A 26,179-nucleotide genomic window follows, 5' to 3' on the forward strand; every position below is an offset into this window, starting at 1 on the left:
CCATTATGTCTCCCCTTAACCTTCTCTGCTCTAAGGAGAACAATCTCACCTTCTCCAATCTCTCCACATAACTGAAGTCCCTCATCCCAGGTGTCATCCTGGTAAACCACCTCTGCACCCTCTCCAAGGCCTTGACATCCTTCCTAAAGTGCGGTGCCCAGAATTGGACCCAATACTCCAGCTGAGGCCTAATCAGTGATTTGTAAAGTTCAGTATGACTTCCTTGTTTTTGTATCCAATGCCCCGATAAGTGCACAAATCGTTGAAGGTGGCAGGGCAGGTTGAGAAAGCGGTTAAAAAAGCATACGGGATCCTGGGCTTTATAAATAGAGGCATAGAGTACAAAAGCAAGGAACCTTTATAAAACACAGGTTCGACCACAACTGGAGTATTGTGTCCAGTTCTGGGCACCGCACTTTAGGAAAGATGTGAAGGCCTTAGAGAGGGTGCAGAAGAGATTTACTAGAATGGTTCCAGGGATGAGGGACTTTAATTACGTGGATAGACTGGAGAAGCTGGGATTGTTCTCCTTGGAACAGAGAAAGTTGAGAGGAAATTTGATAGAGGTATTCAAAATCATGAATGGTCTTTATCCCAAGAAAACTAATATTGAGTCGGGGACAGGGACTCAATAAAATTAACATAAGTAAAACAACAGTAATGAAGAAAATAATAGCACTAAAGAGTGACAAATCCCCAGGACCAGATGGTTTCCATCTCAGGGTTTTAAAGGAAGTAGGTGAGCACATTGCGGATGCCCTAACTATAATCTTTCAAAGTTCTCTAGATTCAGGAACCGTCCCTCTAGATTGGAAAATTGCACATGTCACTCTGCTTTTTCAGAAAGGAGGGGGAAACCAGGGAATTATAGACCAGTTAGCCTAACATCTGTTGTGGGGAAAATGCTGGAGTCTATAATTAAGGATAGGGTGACTGAACACCTCGAGAATTTTCAGTTAATCAGAGAGAGCCAGCATGGATTTGTGAAAGGTAGGTCGTGCCTGACAAACCTGATTGAATTTTTTGAAGAGGTGACTAAAGTAGTGGACAGGGGAATGTCAATGGATGTTATTTATATGGACTTCCAGAAGGCATTTGATAAAGTCCCACATAAGAGACTGTCAGCTAAGATAGAAGCCCATGGAATCGAGGGAAAAGTACGGACTTGATTAGGAAGTTGACTGAGCGAAAGGCGACAGAGAGTAGGGATAATGGATAGGTACTCACATTGGCAGGATGTGACTAGTGGAGTCCTGCAGGGATCTGTCTTGGGGCCTCAATTATTCACAATATTTATTAACGACTTAGATGAAGGCATAGAAAGTCTCATATCTAAGTTTGCCGATGACACAAAGATTGGTGGCATTGTAAGCAGTGTAGGTGAAAACATAAAATTACAAAGCGATATTGATAGATTAGGTGAATGGGCAAAACTGTGGCAAATGGAATTCAATGTAGACAAATGTGAGGTCATCCACTTTGGATCAAAAAAGGATAGAACAGGGTACTTTCTAAATGGTAAAAAGTTAAAAACAGTGGATGTCCAAAGGGACTTAGGGGTTCAGGTACATAGATCATTGAAGTGTCATGAACAGGTGCAGAAAATAATCAAGAAGGCAAATGGAATGCTGGCCTTTATATCTAGAGGACTGGAGTACAAGGGGGCAGAAGTTATGCTGCAGCTATACAAAACCCTGGTTAGACCACACCTGGAGTACTGTGAGCAGTTCTGGGCACCGCACCTTCGGAAGGACATATTGGCCTTGGAGGGAGTGCAGCGTAGGTTTACTAGAATGATACCAGGACTTCAAGGGTTAAGTTACGAGAGATTACACAAATTGGGGTTGTATTCTCTAGAGTTAGAAGGTTAAGTGGTGATCTGATCGAAGTTTATAAGATATTAAGGGGAACAGATAGGGTGGATAGAGAGAAACTATTTCCGCTGGTTGGGGATTCTAGGAGTAGGGGGCACAGTCTAAAAATTAGAGCCAGACCTTTCAGGAGTGAGATTAGAAAACATTTCTACACACAAAGGGTGGTAGAAGTTTGGAACTCTCTTCCGCAAACAGCAATTGATACTAGCTCAATTGCTAAATTTAAATCTGAGATAGATAGCTTTTTGGCAACCAAAGGTATTAAGGGATATGGGCCAAAGGCAGGTATATGGAGTTAGATCACAGATCAGCCATGATCTTATCAAATGGCGGAGCAGGCACGAGGGGCTGAATGGCCTACTCCTGTTCCTATCTTTCCTGTAATGTGGTGTTCAGAACTGTACACAGTACTCAAGCTGTGGCCTAACCTGTGTTTTATACAGTTCTAGCATAACCTCCCTGCTCTTATATTCTATGCCTCAGCTAATAAAGGAAAGTATCCCGTATGCCTTTTTATCCACCTTATCTACCTGTCCTGCTACCTTCAGGGATCTGTGGACATGCACTCCAAGGTCCCTCACTTCCTCTGCACCTCTCAGTATCCTCCCATTTACCTCACACTTCTCTGGATTGAATTCCATTTGCCACTTTTCTGCCCACCTGACCAGTCCATTGATATCTTCCTGCAGTCTCCAGCTTTCCTCCTCACTATCAACCACATGGCCAATTTTGTATCATCTGCAAACTTCTTAATCATGCCCCCTACATTTAAGTCCAAATCATTAATATATACCACAAAAAGCAAGGGACCCAGTACTGAGCCCTGCGGGACTCCACTGGAAACAGCCTTCCAGTCACAGAAACACCCATTGACCATTATCCTTTGCTTCCGGCCACTGAGCCACTTTCCCTTGGATCCCATGGGCTTTTACTTAGAATCATAGAAAGGTTACAGCACAGGAGGTGGCCATTCAGCCCATCGAGTCCGTGCCGGCTCTATGCAAGAGCAATCCTGCTAGTCCCACTCCCCCACCCTGTCCCCGTACCCTGCAAATTTTTTCCTTTCAAGTACTTATCCAGTTCCCTTTTGAAGGCCATGATTGAATCTGCCTCCACCACCCCCTCGGGCAGTGCATTCCAGATCCTAACCATTCGCTGTGTAAAAATGTTTTTCCTCATGTCACCTTTGCTTCTTTTGCCAATCACCTTAAATCTATACTCTCTGGTTCTTGACCCTTCTGCCAATGGGAACAGTTTCTCTCGATCCACTCTGTCTAGACCCTTCATGATTTTGAACACCTCTAACAAATCTCCTCTCAACCTTCTCTGTTCCAAGAAGAACAACCCCAGCTTCTCCAGTCTATCCACGTAACTAAAGTCCCTCATCCCTGGAATCATTCTAGTAAATCTTTTCTGCACCCTCTCTAAGGCCTTAACACCTTTCCTAAAGTGCAGTGCCCAGAACTGGACACAATACTCCAGTTGTGGTCGAACCAGTGTTTTATAAAGGTTCATCATGACTTCCTTGCTTTTGTACTCTATGCCTCTATTTATAAAGCCCAGGATCCCGTATGCTTTTTTAAACGCTTTCTCAACCTGGCCTGCCACCTTCGACGATTTGTGCACATACACCCCCAAATCTCTTTATTCCTGTACCCCCTTTCAGAATTGTGCCCTCTAGTTTATATTGCCTCTCCTCGTTCTTCCTACCGAAATGTATCACCTTGCATTTTTCTGGGTTAAATTTCATCTGCCACGTGTCCGCCCATTCCACCAGCCTGTCTATATCCTCTTGGAAGTCTATCACTATCCTCCTCACTGTTCACTACACTTCCAAGTTTTGTGTCATCTGCAAATTTGGAAATTGTGCCCAAATCCAAGTCATTAATATATATCAAGAAAAGCAGTGGTCCCAGCACCGACCCCTGGGGAACACCACTGTACACCTCCCTCCAGTCCGAAAAACAACCGTTCACCACTACTCTCTGTTTCCTGTCTCTTAGCCAATTCTGTATCCATGCTGCTACTGCCCCCTTTATTCCATGGGCTGCAATCTTGATGATAAGCCTATTATGCGGCACTTTATGAAACGCTTTTTGAAAGTTCATATGCACCACATCAACTGCATTACCCTCATCTACCCTCTCTGTTCCCTCATCAAAAAACTCTATCAAGTTGGTTAAACATGATTTGCCTTTAACAAATCCGTGCTGGCTTTCCCTAATCAATCCACACTTGTCCAAGTGACTGTTAATTCTGTCCGGGATTATCGTTTTTAAAAGTTTCCCCACCACCGAGGTTAAACTGACTGGCCTGTAGTTGCTGGGTTTATCCTGACACCCTTTTTTGAACAACGGTGTAACATCTGCAATTCTCCAGTCCTCTGGCACCACCCCAGTATCTAAGGTTGTTTGGAAGATTATGGCCAGTACCTCTGCAAATTCCACCCTTACTTCCCTCAGCAACCTAGGATGCATCCCATCTCCGGGTGACTTATCTACTTTAAGTACAGCTAGCCTTTCTAGTACCTCCTCTTTATCAATTTTTAGCCCATCCAGTATCTCAACTACATCTTCCTTTACTGAGACTCTGGCAGCATCTTCTTCTTTGGTAAAGACAGATGCAAAGTACTCATTTAGTACCTCAGCCATGTCCTCTGCCTCCATGAGTAGATCTTCTTTTTGGTCCCTGTTCAGCCCCACCCCTCCTCTTACTACCCGTTTACTGTTTACATGCCTGTAGAAGACTTTTGGATTCCCTTTTATGTTGGCCGCCAGTCTATTCTCATACTCTCTCTGTGTCCCTCTTATTTCCTTTTTCACTTCCCTTCTGAACTTTCTATATTCAGCCTGGTTCTCACTTGTGCTATCAACCTGACATCTGTCATACGCCCCTTTTTTCTGCTTCATCTTACTCTCTATCTCTTTCATCATCCAGGGAGCTCTGGCTTTAGTTGCCCTCATTTTCTCCCTCATGGGAATGTGTCTAGACTGTACCTGAACCATCTCCTCTTTAAAGGTCGCCCACTGTTTAATTACAGTTTTTCCTGCCAATCCATGATTCCAATTTACCCGGGACAGATCTGTTCTCATCCCACTGAAATTGGCCCTCCTCCAATTAAGTATTTTTGCTCTAGATTGCTGTGTGTCCTTTTCCATAACTAATCTAAACTTTATGATACTATGATCGCTGCTCCCTAAATGTTCCCCCTTATTTGATGATCCTTATAACATATCATCTCTCCTCACAGCTGTAATTGTTTCTTTAACCAATATGCCACCTCCCTCCTTTTTTTATCCCCCTATCTCGTCTGAAAACCCTGTAACCAGGAATGTTGAGTTGCCATTCCTGCCCCTCTTTAAGCCATGTTTCTGTAATAGCTAAGATATCGTACTGCCACACGTCTATCTGTGTCCTCAGCTCATCTGCCTTATTCACTAGACTCCTTGCATTGAGATATGTACTATTAAGCATTGCCAAACTCCTTTGTTGTCTAGTTTCTAACCCTTGTTTCCTCTGCCTTCCAAACTTGCTCACTAATTTTCTGCCTTCCATTTCCAGCTCTACTTCTCTCCCTTCTGAATCTACATTCAGGTGCCCATCCCCCTGGCAAGCTAATTTAAACCCTCCCCAACAGCACTAGCAAACCTCCCCACGAGGATATTGGTCCTGGCCCTGTTGAGGTGCAACCCGTCCAGCCTGTACAGGTCCCACCTCCTCCAGAACTGGTCCCAATGCCCCAGGAATCTAAAGCCCTCCCTCCTGCACCATCTCTCCAGCCATTCATCTGCTCTATCCTCCTATTTCTATTCTCACTAGCGCATGGCACTGGGAGTAATCTGGAGATTACTATCTTTGAGGTCCTGCTTTTTAATCTATTTCTTAGATCCTTAAAATCTGCCTACAGGACGTTATCCCTCTCCCTACCTATGTCCTTGGTACAGATATGGACCACGACCTCCGGTTGTTCACCCTCCCCCTCTAGAATGTTCTGCAGCCGCTCAGTGATATCCTTGACCCTGGCACCAGGTAGGCAACATACCATCCTCGAATCACGCCTGCGGCCGCAGAAACAACTGTCTGTTCCGCTAACTATAGAATCCCCTATCACTAGTGCTCTCCTGACCTTTCTCCTCCCCCTTGTACAGCTGAGCCACCCATGGTGCTGTGGTCTTGGCTCTGGCTGCAGTCCCCAGAGGAACCCTCTCCCTCACCGGTTGGACCTGCCATTGCTCATTTACTGGTTTCTGTTTCCAGTCCACCTGTGCTCGATCCCTTCCCAAATCACTAAAATGAGCTCTCTTCCAGTTGGGTATTTTCACCGTCAATTTTTCTTTGTCTCTTTCCATACCTACGTTAACCCTAATCATATCATGATCACGATACAGAGCGACAGGGAGAAACAGATGGAGGCAGAGAAAAATAAACAGAGACAGTGAGATACAGAGTAACACGGTGAGAGACGGAGAAATAGTGAGATATGGAGTAACAGAGACAGAGATACAGAAACTGATAGAGTAACAGAGGTGCTAAGTAACACAGCGAGAGAGACAGGGAGATATAAAGTAACAGAGACAGATAGTGAGACAAGCAACGCAGGCAGAGACAGAGAGAGATACAGATTAAGACAGAACAGTGTATTTATATATTTACACACATTAAAGTGTGGAACTCTCTCCCACAGAAAGCAGTAGATGCTAGCTCAATTAATAATTTTAAATCAGAGATTAGGAAGGTAGGAACATAGGACTATAGGAATAGGAAGAGGCCATTCAGCCCCTCAAGCCTGTTCTGCCATCATGGCTGATCTGTATCCTAACCCATCCACCCGCCTTGGCTCCATATCCCTTAATACCCTCGGTTCGCAAAAATCTATCGATCTCAGATTTAGGATTATTAATTGAGCTAGAGCGAGCACCTACTGCTTTTTGTGGGAGAGTGTTCCACACTTCAACCACCCTTTGCGTGAAGAAGTGTTTCCGAACTTCTCTCCTGAATGGCTTGGCTGAGGGGCTTAATGGCCTACTCCTGTTCCTACACAGTAGGAAGATAAACTAAAGGGTACAATTTTAAAAGGGGGTGCAGGAACAGAGAGACCTGGGGGTGTATGGATACAAATCATTGAAGGTGGCAGGACAAGTTGAGAAAGCGGTTAAAAAAGCAGACGGGATCCTGGGCTTTATAAATAGAGGCATAGAGTACAAAAGCAAGGAGGTTATGTTGAACCTTTATAAAACACTGGTTTGGCCACAACTGGAGTATTGTGTTCAATTCTGGGCACCGCACTTTAGGAAAGATGTCAGGGCCTTAGAGAGGGTGCAGAAGAGATTTACTAGAATGGTCCCAGGGATGAGGGACCTCAGTTATGTGGAGAGACTGGAGAAGCTGGGGTTGTTCTCTTTGGGTACTATAACAAGGGGACATAGATTCAAGGTAAAAGGCGGGAGGTTTAGAGGGGATTTGAGAAAGAACTTTTTCACCCAGAGGGTGGTTGGAGTCTGGAACTCACTGCCTGAGAGGGTTGTGGAGGCAGGAACCCTCACAACATTCAAGAAGCATTTGGATGAGCACTTGAAATGCCATAGCATACAAGGCTACGGACCAAATGCTGGAATATGGGATTAGAGTAGACAGGGCTGATGGCCGGCGCGGACACGATGGGCCGAAGGGCCTCTATCCGTGCTGTATAACTCTATGACTCTATGAGAAGAGAAGGTTAAGGGGAGATTTGATAGAGATGTTCAAAATTCTGACGGGTTTTGATAGAATAAATAAAGGAGAAACTGTTTTCAGTGGCAGAAGGGTCGGTAACCAGAGGACACAGATTTAAGGTGATCAGCAAAAGAAGCAGAGGAGAGATGAGGAGAATTTTGTTTACGCAGCGAGTTGTTATGATCTGGAATTCACTGCCGAGAAGGGAGGTGGAAGCAGATTCAATAATAATTTGAAAGGGAATTAGATAAATACTTGAAGGGGAAAAATTTACAGGGCTATTGGGGAAAGAGCAGGGGAATGGGACTGATTGGATATTGTTCAAAGTGCCGGCACAGGCATGATGGGCCGAAGGGCCTCCTTTTCTGCTGTATTGTTCTATGATTCTACGTAGCACAGAGACACTGAAATGGAGAGTATAAGAGAGACAGTGAGATAGAGTAATGGAGAAACAGATTAACACAACAGTGAGATACAGAGCAGCAACACTTTATTTATGACCTTAACAGTGAAAAATGTCCTGAGGTACTCCATAGCGACACGAAGCAAAAGAACAGAGAGCTGCTGAGTAAGTGAGAGCAGAGAGATTACAAAGTAACATAGCGGAGACATACAGAATAAAGACTTACAGCGCCTTTCACCACCTCAGGATGTCCCAAAGTATTTCACAGCCAATGAAGTATAGTCACTGTTGTAATGTAGGAAAAATGGCAGCCGATTTGCACACAGCAAGATCCCACAAACAGCAGAGCGATAAATGACCAGATAATCTGTTTCTCAGTGATGTTGGTTGAGGGATAAATATTGGCCCCAGGACACCAGGGAGAACTCCCCAGTTCTTCTTCAAAATAGTGCAGTGGGAGCTTTTACGTCCATTCAAGGGGGCAGACGGGGACTCAGTTTAACATTTCATCTGAAAGAAAGCGCCTCCGACGGCGCGGCGCTCCCTCGGTACTGCCCCCTCCGACGGCGCGGCGCTCCCTCGGTACCGAGCCCCCCGACGGCGCGGCGCTCCCTCGGTACCGAGCCCCCCGACGGCGCGGCGCTCCCTCGGTACCGAGCCCCCCGACGGCGCGGCGCTCCCTCGGTACCGAGCCCCCAGACGGCGCGGCGCTCCCTCGGTACCGAGCCCCCCGACGGCGCGGCGCTCCCTCGGTACCGAGCCCCCCGACGGCGCGGCGCTCCCTCGGTACCGAGCCCCCCGACGGCGCGGCGCTCCCTCGGTACCGAGCCCCCCGACGGCGCGGCGCTCCCTCGGTACCGAGCCCTCCGACGGCGCGGCGCTCCCTCGGTACCGAGCCCCCCGACGGCGCGGCGCTCCCTCGGTACCGAGCCCCCCGACGGCGCGGCGCTCCCTCGGTATTGCATTGAAGCGTCAGCCTGAATTCCGCGCTCAAGTCTTTGGTGTGGGATTTGAACCCACGACCTCCTGACTCGGTGGGAGAGTGCTTTAATCACCCCTCCTAATATCTCCTGCTTTGGCTCGGGGTCAATTTCTGTCCAATTACAGTTCTGTGAAGTGCCTTGGGATGGATATCTTCCCACATATAAAAAAGCAAGTTGCCGTCGTAGAACCTGCTCCATTTTCATCCCGTCGGAATCAACGAGATGAAAATGGGGTGGGCGACGGGCCAACAGGCCATGAAGGGGAAAGGTATGTTCACACTATTAATGGAGGCGTCTGTACCCGAACCGCCTCCTGTTTGAGCATTTCCCACCGTTTGTCAACGGTCTTATTTGCCAATTCCTCTTTGCAGTTTTGCTGGGCTAGTTCAGTTTTTATTTATTTATTTTGAAATTGGCTATTTTCCAGTCAAGTGCCCTGATCTCTGACCATTCCCTCTCCTTTTAATTGACCCTCATTATGTTGGGGTTGCCGTTCCTCCACACTCACACGACCTTCTTGGGCCCCTCCCAACCTTTCATTTCATTTAGGGGTCCGGGTACAGAGATCACTAAAAACTATTACACAAATTGGGGTTGTATTCTCTAGAGTTTCGAAGGTTAAGGGGTGATCTGATCGAAGTTTATAAGATATTAAGGGGAACGGATAGGGTGGATAGAGAGAAACTATTTCCGCTGGTTGGGGATTCTAGGAGTAGGGGGCACAGTCTAAAAATTAGAGCCAGACCTTTCAGGAGCGAGATTAGAAAACATTTCTACACACAAAGGGTGGTAGAAGTTTGGAACTCTCTTCCGCAAACAGCAATTGATACTAGCTCAATTGCTAAATTTAAATCTGAGATAGATAGCTTTTTGGCAACCAAAGGTATTAAGGGATATGGGCCAAAGGCAGGTATATGGAGTTAGATCACAGATCAGCCATGATCTTGGCACGAGGGACTGAATGGCCTACTCCTGTTCCTATGTTCCTAGTGGACGGGTGCAAAAAATAATTTAAAAGGAGAATGGGATGTTTGGCCTTCTCAAGGGGGCTGGAATACAAAGGGGTGAAAGATATGTTAGTTCTATAAAGCTCTGGTTAGACCCCATTTAGAGACTGCGTTCAGTTCTGGGCACCGCACCTCAGGAAGGATATATTGGCCTTGGAGGGGGTGCAGTGCAGATTCACCAGAATGATACCGGGGCTAAAAGGGTTAAATTATGAGGACAGGTTGTATAGAATAGGCTTGTATTCCCTCGAGTGTAGAAGATTAAGGGGTGATCTAATTGAGGTGTTTAAGATGATTGAAGGATTTGATAGGGTCGATAGAGAGAAACTATTTCCTCTGGAGGGAGAGTCCAGAACAAGGGGGCAGAACCTTAAAATTAGAGCCGGGCCGTTCAGGGGTGATGTCAGGAAGCACTTCTTCACACAAAGGGGAGTGGGAATCTGGAACTCAACCTTCAAAATGTTGTTGAGGCTGGGAGTCAATTGAAAATTTCAAAACTAAGATTTATAGATTTTTGTTAGCCAAAGGTATTCATGGTGTCACAGTAGGTACAGCACAGTAGGAGGCCATTCGGCCCATCGTGCCTGTGCTGGCTCTTTAAAAGAGCTATCCAATTAGTCCCACTCCCCTGCTCTTTCCCCATAACCCTGTTAATTTTTCCCCTTCAAGTATTTATCTAATTCCCTTTTGAAAGTTATTATTGAATCTGCTTCCACCGTCCTTTCAGGCAGTGAATTCCAGATCAGAACAACTCGCTGCGTAAAAAAATGTTTCCTCATGTCGCCTCTGGCTCTTTTGCCGATCACCTTAAATCCGTGTCCTCTGGTTACCGACCCTTCTCCCACTGGAAACAGTTTCTCCTTATTTACTCTATCAAAACCGTTCATGATTTTGAACACCTCGATCAAATCTCCCCTTAACCTTCTCTGCTCTAAGGAGAACAATTCCAGCTTCTCCAGTCTCTCCACATAACTGAGGTCCCTCAGCCCTGGGACCATTCTAGTAAATCTCTTCTGCACCCTCTCTAAGGCCTTGACATCTAAAGTGCGGTGCCCAGAATTGAACTCAATACTCCAGCTGAGGCCGAACCCAGTGTTTTGTAAAGGTTTAGCATAACTTCCTTGCTTTTGTACTCTATGCCTCTATTAATAAAGCCCAGGATCCTGTATGCTTTTTTTTTAAAAAACAGCCTTCTCAACTTATCCTGCCACATTCAAAGATTTGTGTATGTGCACCCCCAGGTCTCTGTTCCTGCACCCCCTTTAAATTAAGGAACAACACCACCTGCACGTTGCCCTCCAGGTCACACACCATCCCGACTTGGAAATATATCGCCGTTCCTTCATTGTCGCTGGGTCAAAATCCTGGAACTCCCTTCCTAATAGCACTGTGGGAGAACCTTCACCACACGGACTGCAGCGGTTCAAGAAGGCGGCTCACCACCACCTTCTCAAGGGCAATTAGGGATGGGCAATAAATGCCGGCCTCGCCAGCGACGCCCACATCCCATGAATGGATTAAAAAAAAATTGTACCATTTAGTTTATATTGCCTCTCCTCGTTCTTCCTACCGAAGTGAGTCACATCACAATTCTCTGCGTTAAATCTCATCTGCCATGTGTCTGCCCATTTCACCAGTCTGTCTCTGTCCTCCTGAAGTCTGTTACTATCCTCCGCATTGTTGACTACATTTCCGAATTTCATGTCATCTGCAAACTTTGAAATTATACCCTCTATACCCAAGTTCAGCTCATTAATATATATCAAAAAGAGCAGTGGTCCTAATACTGACCCCTGGGGAACACCACTGTAAACTTCCCTCCAGTCTGAAAAACAACCGTTCACCACTACTCTCTGCTTTCTCTCCCCAAGCCTATTTTGTACTCACAGTGCCACTGTCCCTTTAATCCCACGGGCTTTAATGGTTACAGAACCAAGGCAGGTAAATGCAGTTAAGATACAGATCAACCATAGTCTAGTTGAATGGCGGAACTGGCTCGAGGGGCTGAATGGCCTCCTTCAGTGCCGAATAGTCCCATCCTCCAGAGGCAGGTCTGCTCCTCCAGAGTCCACCAGTGAGCCATACCAACTGGTCAATCATCAGCAAACAGTGCCCTGGAGAACAGGAGCTGTCCCGTGTCAGGTGCAGGATGCCGAGTCCATCACTGGAGGCGATCGATTCCGAATTTCTACGGCCAGAAGTGGCAGCCTGGAGTCACCTCTTTCATCGCAGTGAACAAGAGGCGGTTAAGGGGAGGTTTGATAGAGGGGTTCAAAATCACAGAGTAAATAAGGAGAAACTGTTTCCAGTGGCAGAAGGGTCGGTAACCAGGGGACACAGATTTAAGGTGATCGGCAAAAGAGCCAGAGGCGACATGAGGAGAATTTTTTTTACGCAGCGAGTTGTTATGATCTGGAATTCACTGCCTGAAAGGGCGGTGGAAGCAGATTCAATAATAACTTTCAAAAGGGAATTGGATAAATACTTGAAAAGGAAGAAATTTGCAGGGCTATGGGGAAAGAGCAGGGGAATGGGACTAATTGGATTACTATTACAGAGCCAGCACAGGTACGATGGGCTGAAAGGCCTCCTTTTGTGCTGTGTCATTCTTAGTCAGAGTTTTCTGTTATACCTGAAGGGGAGGATCAAACACCAGGACCCGCCCCCCCCGTTACAATAAACATCGAAACCTAAAATATCTTCTCGAGGTTACGACTAAAAGCAAAGCTCAAATTGTGAAACAGGGAGGGTGCAGTGAACTGGAACAGGCCGGAGGAGCGATCACTGGGAGGCGATTTTATTCCAGCTCTCTCACCATAGACGACAACCTCTCCCAGACAGTGGAGTGGGTGAGACAATTCACACACTGAGGGAGTGGGATCTCCCCCACTCGGGACGGGTTTCCTCACTGCTGTAGGGGCGCTGAACTTGTGATGGACTCTCGATCTCGGTTACAGAGATCAAAGGCAAGTCGCAACCTCACAGAACAGGCCCACAACACGGTATAATATCCACACTTAAATCTGCCTCTGTAGGTGGTGAAACCGTGAATCGAAACAACAACTTGCATTTATCTTGCGCCTTTAACGTAGTAAAACGTCCCAAGGAGCTTCACAGGAGCGATTTTCAAACAAAATTCAACACCGAGCCACATAAGGAGATATTAGGACAGGTGACCAAAAGCTTGGTCAAAGAGGCAGGTTTGAAGGAGAGAGATATAGAGAGAGGCGGAGAGGTTTCGGGAGGGAATTCCAGAGCTTAGGGCTGAGGTAGCTGAAGACATGGCCGCCAATGGTGGAATGATTAAAATCGGGGATGCGCAAGAGGCCAGAATTGGAGGAGCGCAGAGATCTCGGGGGGTTGTAGGGCTGGAGGAGGTTACAGAGATAGGGAGGGGGCGAGGCTATGGAGGGATTTGAAAACAAGGATGAGAATTCTAAAATCGAGGCGTTGTAGGTCAGCGAGCACAGGGGGGTGATGGGTGAACGGGGCTTGGTGTGAGTTAGGATACGGGCAGCAGAGTTTTCGATGAGCTGAGGCTCATGGAGGGTAGAAGATGGGAGGCCGGCCTGGAGAGCGTTGGAATAGTCCAGTCTAGAGGTAACATAGGTACGGATGAGGGTTTCAGCAGCTGTTGAGCTGAGGCAGAGGCGGATGAAACTGTGAATCGGAGCACCTCGCCATCGCTACTGCGCCATGCGAGAATCACGTCACAGGGACGACTTGTGGATATCTCTGGTTTAATACACACTGTACAAGCAATTACAAAGTGCAACTCTGGTTAAAAAATGATGCTAGTTACATATAAACACAGTGATGCGCACGAGTGGGAGGCACGCGCAGGAGCCGTTTTAAAAGTCACCGTTTGGCACAGCTCTGACGAGACACTTGCGGAGACGGGAGACGTTGAGGACCTGGCGCCCTGCCTCCTCCCGCCAGGCGCTCACGAGGCTCTCCTTCTCGAACTTGTTGAGCCGCCGACTGCAGAGCCGCAGGTCCATGAGCTTAGTCGCCATGGCCTCCGCGTTGGACGGCCCATGGACCGAGGAGCCTGAAAGACACAGAGGGGAGTAAACCCCGGGTTAACGGAGCCTCCCCGAGTCAGTCACAGAGGGGAGTAAACCCCGGGTTAAGGGATCCTCCCCGAGTCAGTCACAGAGGGGAGTAAACCCCGGGTTAACGGATCCTCCCCGAGTCAGTCACAGAGGGGAGTAAACCCCGGGTTAACGGATCCTCCCCGAGTCAGTCACAGAGGGGAGTAAACCCCGGGTTAAGGGATCCTCCCCGAGTCAGTCACAGAGGGGAGTAAACCCCGGGTTAAGGGATCCTCCCCGAGTCAGTCACAGAGGGGAGTAAACCCCGGGTTAAGGGATCCTCCCCGAGTCAGTCACAGAGGGGAGTAAACCCCGGGTTAAGGGATCCTCCCCGAGTCAGTCACAGAGGGGAGTAAACCCCGGGTTAAGGGATCCTCCCCGAGTCAGTCACAGAGGGGAGTAAACCCCGGGTTAAGGGATCCTCCCCGAGTCAGTCACAGAGGGGAGTAAACCCCGGGTTAAGGGATCCTCCCCGAGTCAGTCACAGAGGGGAGTAAACCCCGGGTTAACGGATCCTCCCCGAGTCAGTCACAGAGGGGAGTAAACCCCGGGTTAACGGATCCTCCCCGAGTCAGTCACAGAGGGGAGTAAACCCCGGGTTAAGGGATCCTCCCCGGGTCAGTCACAGAGGGGAGTAAACCCCGGGTTAAGGGATCCTCCCCGAGTCAGTCACAGAGGGGAGTAAACCCCGGGTTAAGGGATCCTCCCCGAGTCAGTCACAGAGGGGAGTAAACCCCGGGTTAAGGGATCCTCCCCGAGTCAGTCACAGAGGGGAGTAAACCCCGGGTTAAGGGATCCTCCCCGAGTCAGTCACAGAGGGGAGTAAACCCCGGGTTAAGGGATCCTCCCCGGGTCAGTCACAGAGGGGAGTAAACCCCGGGTTAAGGAATTCTCCTCGGGTCAGTCACAGAGGGGAGTAAACCCCGGGTTAAGGGATCCTCCCCGAGTCAGTCACAGAGGGGAGTAAACCCCGGGTTAAGGGATCCTCCCCGGGTCAGTCACAGAGGGGAGTAAACCCCGGGTTAAGGAATTCTCCTCGGGTCAGTCACAGAGGGGAGTAAACCCCGGGTTAACGGATCCTCCCCGGGTCAGTCACAGAGGGGAGTAAACCCCGGGTTAAGGGATCCTCCCCGAGTCAGTCACAGGCACCTTCAGCACATTTGCATTTCATTTTTCTTTGTCACACTTCTATCTCCTGATTCTGAGTCAAAGTTTTTATTAAAAAATTCATTCTCGGGATTCGGGCATCGCTGGGTCGGTACTGAGGGAACGCCGCACTGTCGGAGGGTCGGTACTGAGGGAGCGCCGCACTGTCGGAGGGTCGGTACTGAGGGAGCGCCGCACTGTCGGAGGGTCGGTACTGAGGGAGCGCCGCACTGTCGGAGGGTCGGTACTGAGGGAGCGCCGCACTGTCGGAGGGTCGGTACTGAGGGAGCGCCGCACTGTCGGAGGGTCGGTACTGAGGGAGCGCCGCACTGTCGGAGGGTCGGTACTGAGGGAGCGCCGCACTGTCGGAGGGTCGGTACTGAGGGAGCGCCGCACTGTCGGAGGGTCGGTACTGAGGGAGCGCCGCACTGTCGGAGGGTCGGTACTGAGGGAGCGCCGCACTGTCGGAGGGTCGGTACTGAGGGAGCGCCGCACTGTCGGAGGGTCGGTACTGAGGGAGCGCCGCACTGTCGGAGGGTCGGAACTGAGGGAGCGCCGCACTGTCGGAGGGTCGGTACTGAGGGAGCGCCGCACTGTCGGAGGGTCGGTACTGAGGGAGCGCCGCACTGTCGGAGGGTCGGTACTGAGGGAGCGGCGCTCCCTCAGCGCTGGCCCTCCGACAGCGCGGCGCTCCCTCAGCGCTGGCCCTCCGACAGCGCGGCGCTCCCTCAGCGCCGGCCCTCCGACAGCGCGGCGCTCCCTCAGCGCCGGCCCTCCGACAGCGCGGCGCTCCCTCAGCGCCGGCCCTCCGACAGCGCGGCGCTCCCTCAGCGCCGGCCCTCCGACAGCGCGGCGCTCCCTCAGCGCCGGCCCTCCGACAGCGCGGCGCTCCCTCATTATTGTACTGGAGTGTTGGCCTGGATTTTGTGCTCAAGTCCCTGGAGTGGGACTTGAATCCATGACCTTCTGACTCAGGTGAGAGTGCGACCCAGTGAGCCACGGCCGACACCTGTTCCATTATCACTGACTCCAATCAGACTGATCATTTTGCAACCAGTGCCGACCCAAGTAATCGAACCACCAGAGTGTGAACTCTGTGCCTCTGGTGGTGTCCAGTGCCCACACTGGTATGGGTGGTGAGCTACCACCTCAGGACAGCGCTAAACTCCCAGCCGGACGCACTGGGCCGACGGCGATCCGCAGGTGGAGAGACAGACAGACGGACAGACAGCGGTAGCAGAGCAGCGGTTGAGCACTGCACCCTGGCCTATAGCATAAAAACACCACGAGCTGGTCCACGGCTGCATCAGCGGTCCGATGCCCTCTCAACCCACCTGAAACATTGAGGTATTGCATCCCACAGCTACGCTCTCCCACAGCGCCCAGCAGCATCTCCACCCCCACCGTCGTTATCCCAGAATTGGCCGACAAGTCCAGAGACACCAGGGACGGACACAGTAACAGGCACCTGCAGGGCATCAAATGAAGACACACAATGTTACTGGAATTGTATTGGACGGAAGGAGACCGGCCAAATGTACAGGGAGCTTTACTCTGTATCTAACCCGTGCTGTACCTGCCCTGGGAGTGTTTGATGGGACAGTGTAGAGGGAGCTTTACTCTGTATCTAACCCGTGCTGTACCTGCCCTGGGAGTGTTTGATGGGACAGTGTCGAGGGAGCTTTACTCTGTATCTAACCCGTGCTGTACCTGCCCTGGGAGTGTTTGATGGGACAGTGCAGAGGGAGCTTTACTCTGTATCTAACCCGTGCTGTACCTGCCCTGGGAGTGTTTGATGGGACAGTGCAGAGGGAGCTTTACTCTGTATCTAACCCGTGCTGTACCTGCCCTGGGAGTGTTTGATGGGACAGTGCAGAGGGAGCTTTACTCTGTATCTAACCCGTGCTGTACCTGCCCTGGGAGTGTTTGATGGGACAGTGTAGAGGGAGCTTTACTCTGTATCTAACCCTGTACCTGACTCTGGGAGTGTTCGACGCGGGTGGTAAGAGTGGGCAGAGCAATGTCACATGGACATGTTAAACGTCCGTCCGCTATGATAGAATCATAGAACGTTACTGCACAGGAGGCGGCCATTCGGCCCATCTTGCCTGTAATGGCTCTTTGAAAGAGGTATTCAATTAGTCCCACTCTGTTGCTCTTCCCCCATAGCCCTGCAAATTTTTCCTGTATCATTTATCATCAACAGTCCTTCTTAGACTTGGGGATATTCAAAATGGGAAGAAAACCGGAGTGAAACACGAAGGGAATCGTACCTGGATAGATCCGAGACAGAATCATCGGTCAAGCGATTCCCGGAGAGGTTAAGATGGGTCAGAGTGCAATCATTCTGGGCACAGGCATCAAACAAAAAAAGTGAGGGGGAGACAAACATAATTCCGTTAAGGTCACAGAACACTGATCAGAGTTTTCTTCACCCCAGAACTTTTTAATTATAGGACTCCCAATAAAATTGACAGTCCAAAGCTGAACAAGAATATACAACGTGAACAAGAGATGTCCCTCCCTCCGTCTCCACTCAGAACTCCCAGCTGCTCACCTGTGACAGGTATCTGACCAGGTGCTCCATTAGTGGCGTGTCGCCATGGGTACCGACCACCGACGAGATCTCCAGGTGAGTCAGGACGTCGTGAGGCAGGCTCCTCAGGATCAGCTCCACTCCCACCGTGCCCAGAGCGTTGTGGGACAAGCAGAGTGTCTTCAGATGCACAGCGCCTGTGTGAAAGAAGGAGAAGGTTCGACGGCACTGACACCAGTCTATGAGGGCTGCTCTGACCCACGGGGGGAATGGGGACAGTCTCACACACAGGTACGGCATCCTTTCATACATCTCCCCCCTCACCCCGTTCATCACGCGTGAGCCCAGACACGGAGAGTGCAGGCCCCCCCGACCGTGGGCAGAGATCACAGCTGAGGCTAATCTTGCGTGAACTTACGGGGGCGGGGGGGCAGGGGCGGGAATCTTGGCCCAATAGTGTCGCCAATCGCCGTCTCCCCAACAGAGAACAGCTATGGGAGCACAGAGCAGGGATCCCACGTGGACCCTGCCAGTCTGTATGGCACCGCAGCAGGTGCCAGCCGTGCCTCAGTGGGCAGCACTCCCGCCTGAGTCAGAAGGTCGTGGGTTTGAGTCCCACTCCAGAGACTTGAGCACAAAATCCACCACATGATACACTTCAGTGCAGTACTGAGGGAGTGCTGCACTGTTGGAGGTGCTGTCTTTCAGATGAGACGTTAAACCAAGGACCCGTCTGCCCTCTCAAGTGGACTAAAAAGGTCACACGGCACTACATCAAAGAAGAGCAGGGGAGTTCTCCCCATTATCCTGGGGCCAATGTTGATCCCTCAACCAACATCACTAAAACAGATTATCTGGTCATTTATCACATTGCTGTTTGTGGGATCTTGCTGTGTGCAAATTGGCTGCTGTGTTTCTTACATTACAACAGTGACTACACGTCAAAAGTACTTCATTGGCTGTAAAGCACTTTGGGACGTCCTGAGGTGGTGAATAAATGCAAGACTTACCACAGAGAAATTAATGTTTCGGGTGTGTGCCCTTCAGCATAACTGAAACCTAAAGGCCTTGCAATATGCATATTATTGTGGCCTGGGGGGGGGGGGGGGGGGGGGGCTAAAGAGGAACAAATAGTCCAATTAAGAAGCAGCAGCCAATGGGCTGAATGACCGGCAAACTGTGCAATCGACTGTGGTTAACCCCACTGAACAGTACGACCCGTTGTGTGTGTTTAACTTTGGGACGTGGTAAGGCAGCGGCCGCCGCAGACACCGGCACGGCGGTGATTATTGTCCATCCCTAATATCTCTGATGGCATTAAGAGTCAGCCACAGTGTGGACTGGTGTCATTTGATGGCCAAACCAGGTGGAGGTGATAGGCTCCCTTCCCTGAAGGACACGAGTGAACCAGTGATGTTTCACAGTAGCTATTCATGGTCCATTTTCTTGTTCCCAGACAGATTTATTGAATTCGATTTCGCACAGGGTTTGAACTCTCAACCTCTGGGTTGCCAGGTCTGAATACCATAACTACTAGGGAATTGCACCCTCTTCTTTTAGGGAAACCTGAACATTTACACACAGCGAGCCCACTGGTACATAATCCAATCACATCTACGCATGCACCAAAAATGATTACAATTCTGTTAATAGTTATACCAGCACACGTACACACACACACCTTAAACTTGAGCTCATCCAAAACTCTGCTACCCATACCCGAATTCGTACCAAGTCCCATTTATCCATCACCCCTGTGCTCGCTGACCTCCTGGTTCAGCAATACCTCGATTTTAAAATTCTCATCCTTGTTTTCAAATCCCTCCCTGGCCTCGCCCCTCCCTGTCTCTGTAACCTCCTCCAGCCCTACAACCCCCCGAGATCTCTGCGCTCCTCCAACTCTGGCCTTTTGCACATCCCCGATTTTAATCGCTCCACCATTGGCGGCCGTGCCTTCAGCTGCCTAGGCTCTAAGCTCTGGAATTCCCTCCCTAAACCTCTCCCCCTCTCTCTCTTTTAAGACGCTCCTTAAAACCTACCTCTTTGACCAAGCCTTTGGTCACCTGTCCTAATATCTCCTTATGTGGCTCGGTGTCGCCGTGGGACCTTTTACTATATTAATGGTGTTATATAAATGCAAGTTGTTGTTAAAGAGGCACATGTACACACACACACATATACACAGGTAGAGACATACACACCCACAAGTATAGAAAAGGCACATGTACAGACACACAGGTAGAGACATATACACACATTTGGAAGAGGCACATATACAGGCAGATACAGACGATTAAACCCAAGCAGTAAACCCACTTTAACTGGACACATCTCAGTCCTTACCTTTCATGGCATCCGCCAGCAGAAGGCGGTAATGCTGCAGGAACTTGGCTGTGAGCCCACAGGCCTGGAGTTTGAGCGTGCTCAGTACGGGGCAGGATTTGATGAGCGAGGCAATGAACTGAGAGCTGCTGTTGCCCAAGGGATTGAGGCTCAGGTTCAACTCCTCCAGGCTCTGAAACACAAAACAAAAAGAAACTGTTCGAACTCCATAGATAATTCTCATCACTGTCTCAGGACTATTCCCCCCCCCCCCCCCCCAAAATTAACTCGTCAGGTACTTTCCATTGAAAGCCTGCTCATCCAAGTAATGGCTTTCTCCTCCCCAGCCGGCCATGCTGATTATCCCTGTTAAAAAGACCTAGGTGAATATGGGGGCAAGAGGAGGGCTGAGGGAATACTGTATCGAATGCCAGGGTTACAGCCCTGCTGGGACCCAGGCAATGTATCTGCCTGATACAGGGCTCACTAGTGTAGAGTGGAAGGTTACATCAGGAGCCTGGAGTTTGCTCGATGATCTTCAGATAATCAGTAGAGGTCCCAGCCTCACCCGTGTTCCTGTGTTTACCTTCAGGGTGGCCTCCAAACCAGTGAGCTACACAGAAAGCCCGGAGAGAGGAATGGCCCTTCACCACACGGACTGCAGCGGTTCAAGAAGGCGGCTCACTACCACCTTCTCAAGGGCAATTAGGGATGGGCAATAAATGCCGGCCTCACCAGCGACGTCCACATCCCATGAACAAAATTTTAAAAAGCCCTGCTTCATCCGCACTCCATCTAAGATTATTCAATACTTATTCCCCAACCAACATCACTAAAAAAAAATTATCTGGTCATTTATCTCAAAGCTGTTTGTGGGATCTTGCTGTGCGCAAATTGGCTGCTGTTTTTCCTACATTACAACAGTGACTACACTTCAACAGTACTTTATTGGCTGTAAAGTGCTTTGGGATGTCCTGAGGTTGTGAAAAGTGCTTTATAAATACAAGTCTTCCTCGCTTTTCCAGATTATACCTTGTGTTATTACCATAAAGAAACTTCTAAAACTTTTAACAGAATCGATTCAATCTCAACGATGGTCACTGAGTGATCAATATTATCGGTCTTTCTTTATTCCATCATGAACTCTCCCTCCATCATCTCCCGCTGATCCCTTACTTTAAAGGGCACTCGATTCCTTCCCCAAAGTGCCCTGAATAAAATCAAGCTGTGTTGCGACTCTCTCTCTAACCCTCAAGCTCCCTTCAGTCCAGATATCAATCCAGCTCCTTTTTGAAGGTGTCCGTTGACAGAGGATGATCTCCCTTGTCTAGGAGTCAGTTCCACATCTCCACTATCCTGTGAGGGTTTGTGAACTTTCCACTCGCTGCCCCGGTTAAATAGCGGGTTTCCTTCCACCACACGTACATTTATCGCAAGTTTGAAGGCCTGTATCGGCCTCCCCGCGGTCTCTTTCTCTCCAGTAGGACGAGCTTAGTCGCTCCAGTCTTTCCTCGGATCTTGACCTTTCCCAGGATCCACTGGAACACTTCCTCTGGTGCACAGGTGTCATCAAATGACACAGAAACCACCAAATACACCAGGTGAGAGCAGCAGTCTCCTCTCCCATAGTGGGGGGGGAATCTCAGGGTCTGTCAAAAGGAGGGGGCTTCAACAGGGTGGATATGGGGACTCTGTTTCCACTTGTGGGTGAGTCCAGAACAAGGGGGCATCAATATAAGGTAGTCGCTAACAGATCAAATAAAGAATTTAGGAAGAATTTCTTTACAGAGGGTGGTGAGAATGTGGAACTCGTTGCCACATGAAGCAGAGAGTGTTGATGTATACATCAAGCCTCTCTATAAATACATGAGGGAGAAGGGAAAATGGGGCCAGGGTGGGAAGAGGTAATTAGAGTGGGAGGAGGCTCGTATGGAGTATAAACACCGGTATAGACCAGATGGGCCGAATGGCCCGTTTCTGTGCTGCAGATTCTTTTTTTTTTAATTCGTTCATGGGATGTGGGCGTCGCTGGCGAGGCCGGCATTTATTGCCCATCCCTAATTGCCCTCAAGAAAGGTGGTGGTGAGCCGCCTCCTTGAACCGCTGCAGTCCGTGTGGTGAAGGTTCTCCCACAGTGCTGTTAGGAAGGGAGTTCCAGGATTTTGACCCAGCGACGATGAAGGAACGGCGATATATTTCCAAGTTGGGATGGTGTGTGACTTGGAGGGGAACGTGCAGGTGGTGTTGTTCCCATGCGCCTGCTGCCCTTGTCCTTCTAGATGGTAGAGGTCGCGGGTTTGGGAGGTGCTGTCGAAGAAGCCTTGGCGAGTTGCTACAGTACATCCTGTAGATGGTACACACTGCAGCCACCGTGCGCCGGTGGTGAAGGGAGTGAATGTTTAGGGTGGGGGATGGGGTGCCAATCAAGCGGGCTGCTTTATCCTGGATGGTGTCGAGCTTCTTGAGTGTTGTTGGAGCTGCACTCATCCAGGCAAGTGGAGAGTATTCCATCACACTCCTGACTTGTGCCTTGTAGATGGTGGAAAGGTTTTGGGGAGTCAGGAGGTGAGTCACTCGCCGCAGAATACCCAGCCTCTGACCTGCTCTTGTAGCCACAGTATTTATATGTGAAAGTTCAATCTTTCCCCCAGTGCTGTACAGATCAAAATGCTCTCTTCACACGACAAAATCTATAGTCTCTCAGTTGAAGTGTACCTGTGAAACGTCAGGACTGCACTGGCTGCACTGACCGAGCAGCTCCCAGTAGATAGTTTACGGAGGCTCACCTGAAAGGGGGATTCCCCGGAGAGTCTCGAGGGGTCGCACAGCCTCTTCAAGCCCTCATGTGTGATCTGATTGGAGGAGAGGTCGAGCAGGGTCAGGTTGGGCATGGTCGCCAGGCTGGCCAGCAGTTCGTCCATGGCGGCATCGCCAAGGCGGTTGGCGGAGAGGCGGAGCTCGCGGGTGGCGGTCTGTAGCTTGAGCGCCCGCAGGATGGGGGTCAGCTGGTCCTTGTTCAAGGAGAGGTTGGATAATCGGAAACAGGCGCTGGCCTCCTGAGTCTCGCAGACCCGCATCACCAGACGATTCTCAGCTGAAGAAACAAAGAAGAACCTGCATTTCTACAGCACCTTTCACCGCCTCAGGACGTCCCAAAGAGCTTTACAGCCAACAAAGCACTTTTTCTGAAGTGTAGTCACTGTTGTAATGTAGGAAACGCAGTGGCCAATTTGCACACAGCAAGATCCCACAACCAGCAATGAGATAATGATCTGGGGTTAAGGGTAGCTACTTAGACTGGCGAAAGATGGGAAGTAGTGTTCCCACAGGGATCGGTGCTGGGACCACTGTTGTTTACAATTTACAAACAATTTGGATACGGGAATCGGAAGCACAATTTCAAAATCTGCGGATGAGACAAAATTTTTTGGGGTTGGGGGGGGGGGGGGTGGGAGAGAATGCGTCAAATGCAAGAGGACATTAATAATCTTGCAGAATGGGCATGTAATTGGCAAATGAATTTCACTATAGATAATAGTAATTCTGGTAGGAAGAATAAGGAGGCCTCATACTGCTTGGATAATAAGAGTCTAAATGGGGTAGAGGAGCAGAGGGATCTGGGGGTACAGATACACAAATCACTAAAAGTAGTGACGCAGGTTAATAAGGCCATTAAAAAACAAACCAAGCACTGGGGTTCATTTCAAGAGGGATAGAATTGAAAAGCAGGGAAGTTATGTTAAACTTGTATAGAACCTTGGTTAGACCACACTTGGAGCACTGTGAACAGTTCTGGTCTCCATATTATAAAAAGGATATAGAGACACTGGATAAGGTTCAAAAAATATTCACATTCATCTTATCAGAACTGTGAGGATTTAATGATCAAGAAAGGCTGAACGGGCTGGGGCTCTTTTCTCTGGAAGAGAAATTGTAAACAATTTTACAACACCAAGTTATAGTCCAGCAATTTTATTTTAAATTCACAAGCTTTCGGAGGCTTCCCCCTTCGTCAGGTGAACGATGTGAAAATGACGAAGGGGGAAGCCTCCGAAAGCTTGTGAATTTAAAATAAAATTGCTGGACTATAACTTGGTGTTGTAAAATTGTTTACAATTGTCAACCCCAGTCCATCACCGGCATCTCCACATCATAATCTGGAAGAGAAAGGCTGAGGGGTGACCTGATAGAGGTCTTTAAGGTAATGAAAGGGTTTGATCGGGTAGACGGAGAGAAAATGTTTCCACTTGTAGGAGAGACCAGAACTAGGGTCATAAATATAAGACAGTCACTAATAAATCCAATAGGGAATTCAGGAGAAACTTCTTTACCCAGAGAGCGGTGAGAATGTGGAACTCGCTCCCACAAGGAGCAGTTGAGGTGAATAATGTCGATACATTTAAGGGGAAGCTCGATAAACACATGAGGGAGAAAGGAATAGAAGGATATGCTGATAGGGGGAGATGAAATAGGGAGGGAGGAGGCTCGTGTGGAGCATAAACACCGGGATAGACTTGTTGGGCCGAATGGCCTGTTTCTGTGCTTTAGTTTCGCTGTAACTCGATGCAGATAATCTTTTTTTTAAAGTGATGTTGATTGAGGGATAAATATTGGCCAGGGCACTGGGGAGAACTCCCCTACTCTTCAAAATATTGCCGTGGGATCTTTTACGTCCACCTGAGAGGGCAGATAGGGCCTTGGTTTAATGTCTCATCCGAGAGATGGCACCTCCAACAGTGCAGCGCTCCCTCAGTACTGACCCTCCGACAGTGCAGCGCTCCCTCAGTACTGACCCTCCGACAGTGCAGCGCTCCCTCAGTACTGACCCTCCGACAGTGCAGCGCTCCCTCAGTACTGACCCTCCGACAGTGCAGCGCTCCCTCAGTACTGACCCTCCGACAGTGCAGCGCTCCCTCAGTACTGACCCTCCGACAGTGCAGCGCTGGGAGTGTCAGCCCAGATTTGGTGCTCAAGTCTCTGGAGTGGGACTTGAACCCACCACCTTCTGACTTAGAGGGGAGAGAGTTACCCCTTAGGTACGGCTGACAGGGGAAGGGAGACATCAAAATCATGAATGACAAAACACCATCGAAGAATATCAACAGTGAGACACAGGGCATTGACACCAGACATAAAGCATAATACTTGTTCTGTACCGTAGACGGGCGGTGTTAAATGTCGTTCCTTACCCAGTGCTAGGCTGTCACAGGCCCTTTTGTATCTGTCTGTGAGCGGAGGCAGGTCCCAAGACAGCACCTCAGCCAGGACCTGAAACAACAATCACATCGCATCACATGGCAGGGAGGGTGAGATTCTCATTCCACCGTCAACTCACAGTCGGGATAACAAGACGTGGACAGAGTGCGCGGTAAAAGGGCAGCAAGATAGCAATGCCTGTCAGCTCTGATCTGGACACCCCCCGTCTGTTAGTCCAACCCTAGGGCCCCTTCCATCTCCTCCAACCCTAGGGTCCTGTAAGATTGTACCGTTGTTCATAGTACAGTGGGCAAGTGAGATCACTATAATGGTGTCTGTATGTGTAACTCTTTTTATGTGATTTTGGTGAGACTAAATTCTCTGGTGCTGGATGTGTGAACCGTGCGGGACTAATATCAGAGCGGGGAGCTCTTAGACCACAATCAACTTGCCAGAAAGGCAGCCTCAACATTCCACCTTCTGGCCTGTTTACACGAACAAATTGAAAGATGAAACAACATTCCTGACTTAGTTAGGACTGGGACCCTTATCAGATACTGGGTAGCCATAAACAATGGAGCCTTACAAGGCTGCTCCATGAGACCTGGCCTGGAATCTGAAGGAGTCGAGGGAGGCCTGGAGAACTATGGACTCCCAGCCTTGACATAAAGGCAAGACGAGATAAGATGAGGCAAAATAGTCTTAAGCTACTGTGTAAGGTGATGATTGGTAAAGGCCAGAGGGGGGACACAAGTTGTTTCCACAGACCCCTGAAAGGTGGAAGATGACCGGGGGCGGGGGAGAGGCTGACCCTTTATCCGTAAAGGAACAAAGAATCCGAAGCACCTTTGCGCACCTCGCCCGTCTGGAAAACCCCAATAGGGCAGGGACCCACGTCAATAGCTG

General features: G+C 49.3%; 1 protein-coding gene across 1 annotated transcript in view; it reads right to left on the reverse strand.

Moving 5' to 3' along the window:
• Positions 1-13,709: 13,709 nt before the first annotated feature.
• Positions 13,710-26,179, reverse strand: part of tonsl (tonsoku-like, DNA repair protein) — a 74,730-nt gene continuing 62,260 nt past the window's right edge. Inside the window, exons 19-25 of the mRNA XM_067969122.1 lie at positions 25,267-25,345; positions 22,864-23,171; positions 20,099-20,270; positions 17,777-17,952; positions 17,493-17,566; positions 16,554-16,687; positions 13,710-14,030 (exon numbers count right to left, since the gene is read on the reverse strand). Coding sequence (XP_067825223.1) covers positions 13,831-14,030; positions 16,554-16,687; positions 17,493-17,566; positions 17,777-17,952; positions 20,099-20,270; positions 22,864-23,171; positions 25,267-25,345 — 1,143 coding nt within the window. The 3' untranslated portion in view covers positions 13,710-13,830. The remainder of the gene's footprint in view (positions 14,031-16,553; positions 16,688-17,492; positions 17,567-17,776; positions 17,953-20,098; positions 20,271-22,863; positions 23,172-25,266; positions 25,346-26,179) is intronic.

This window comes from Heptranchias perlo, chromosome 2, assembly GCF_035084215.1.
Source record: "Heptranchias perlo isolate sHepPer1 chromosome 2, sHepPer1.hap1, whole genome shotgun sequence".
In the NCBI taxonomy this organism is placed as follows: Eukaryota; Metazoa; Chordata; class Chondrichthyes; order Hexanchiformes; family Hexanchidae; genus Heptranchias; species Heptranchias perlo.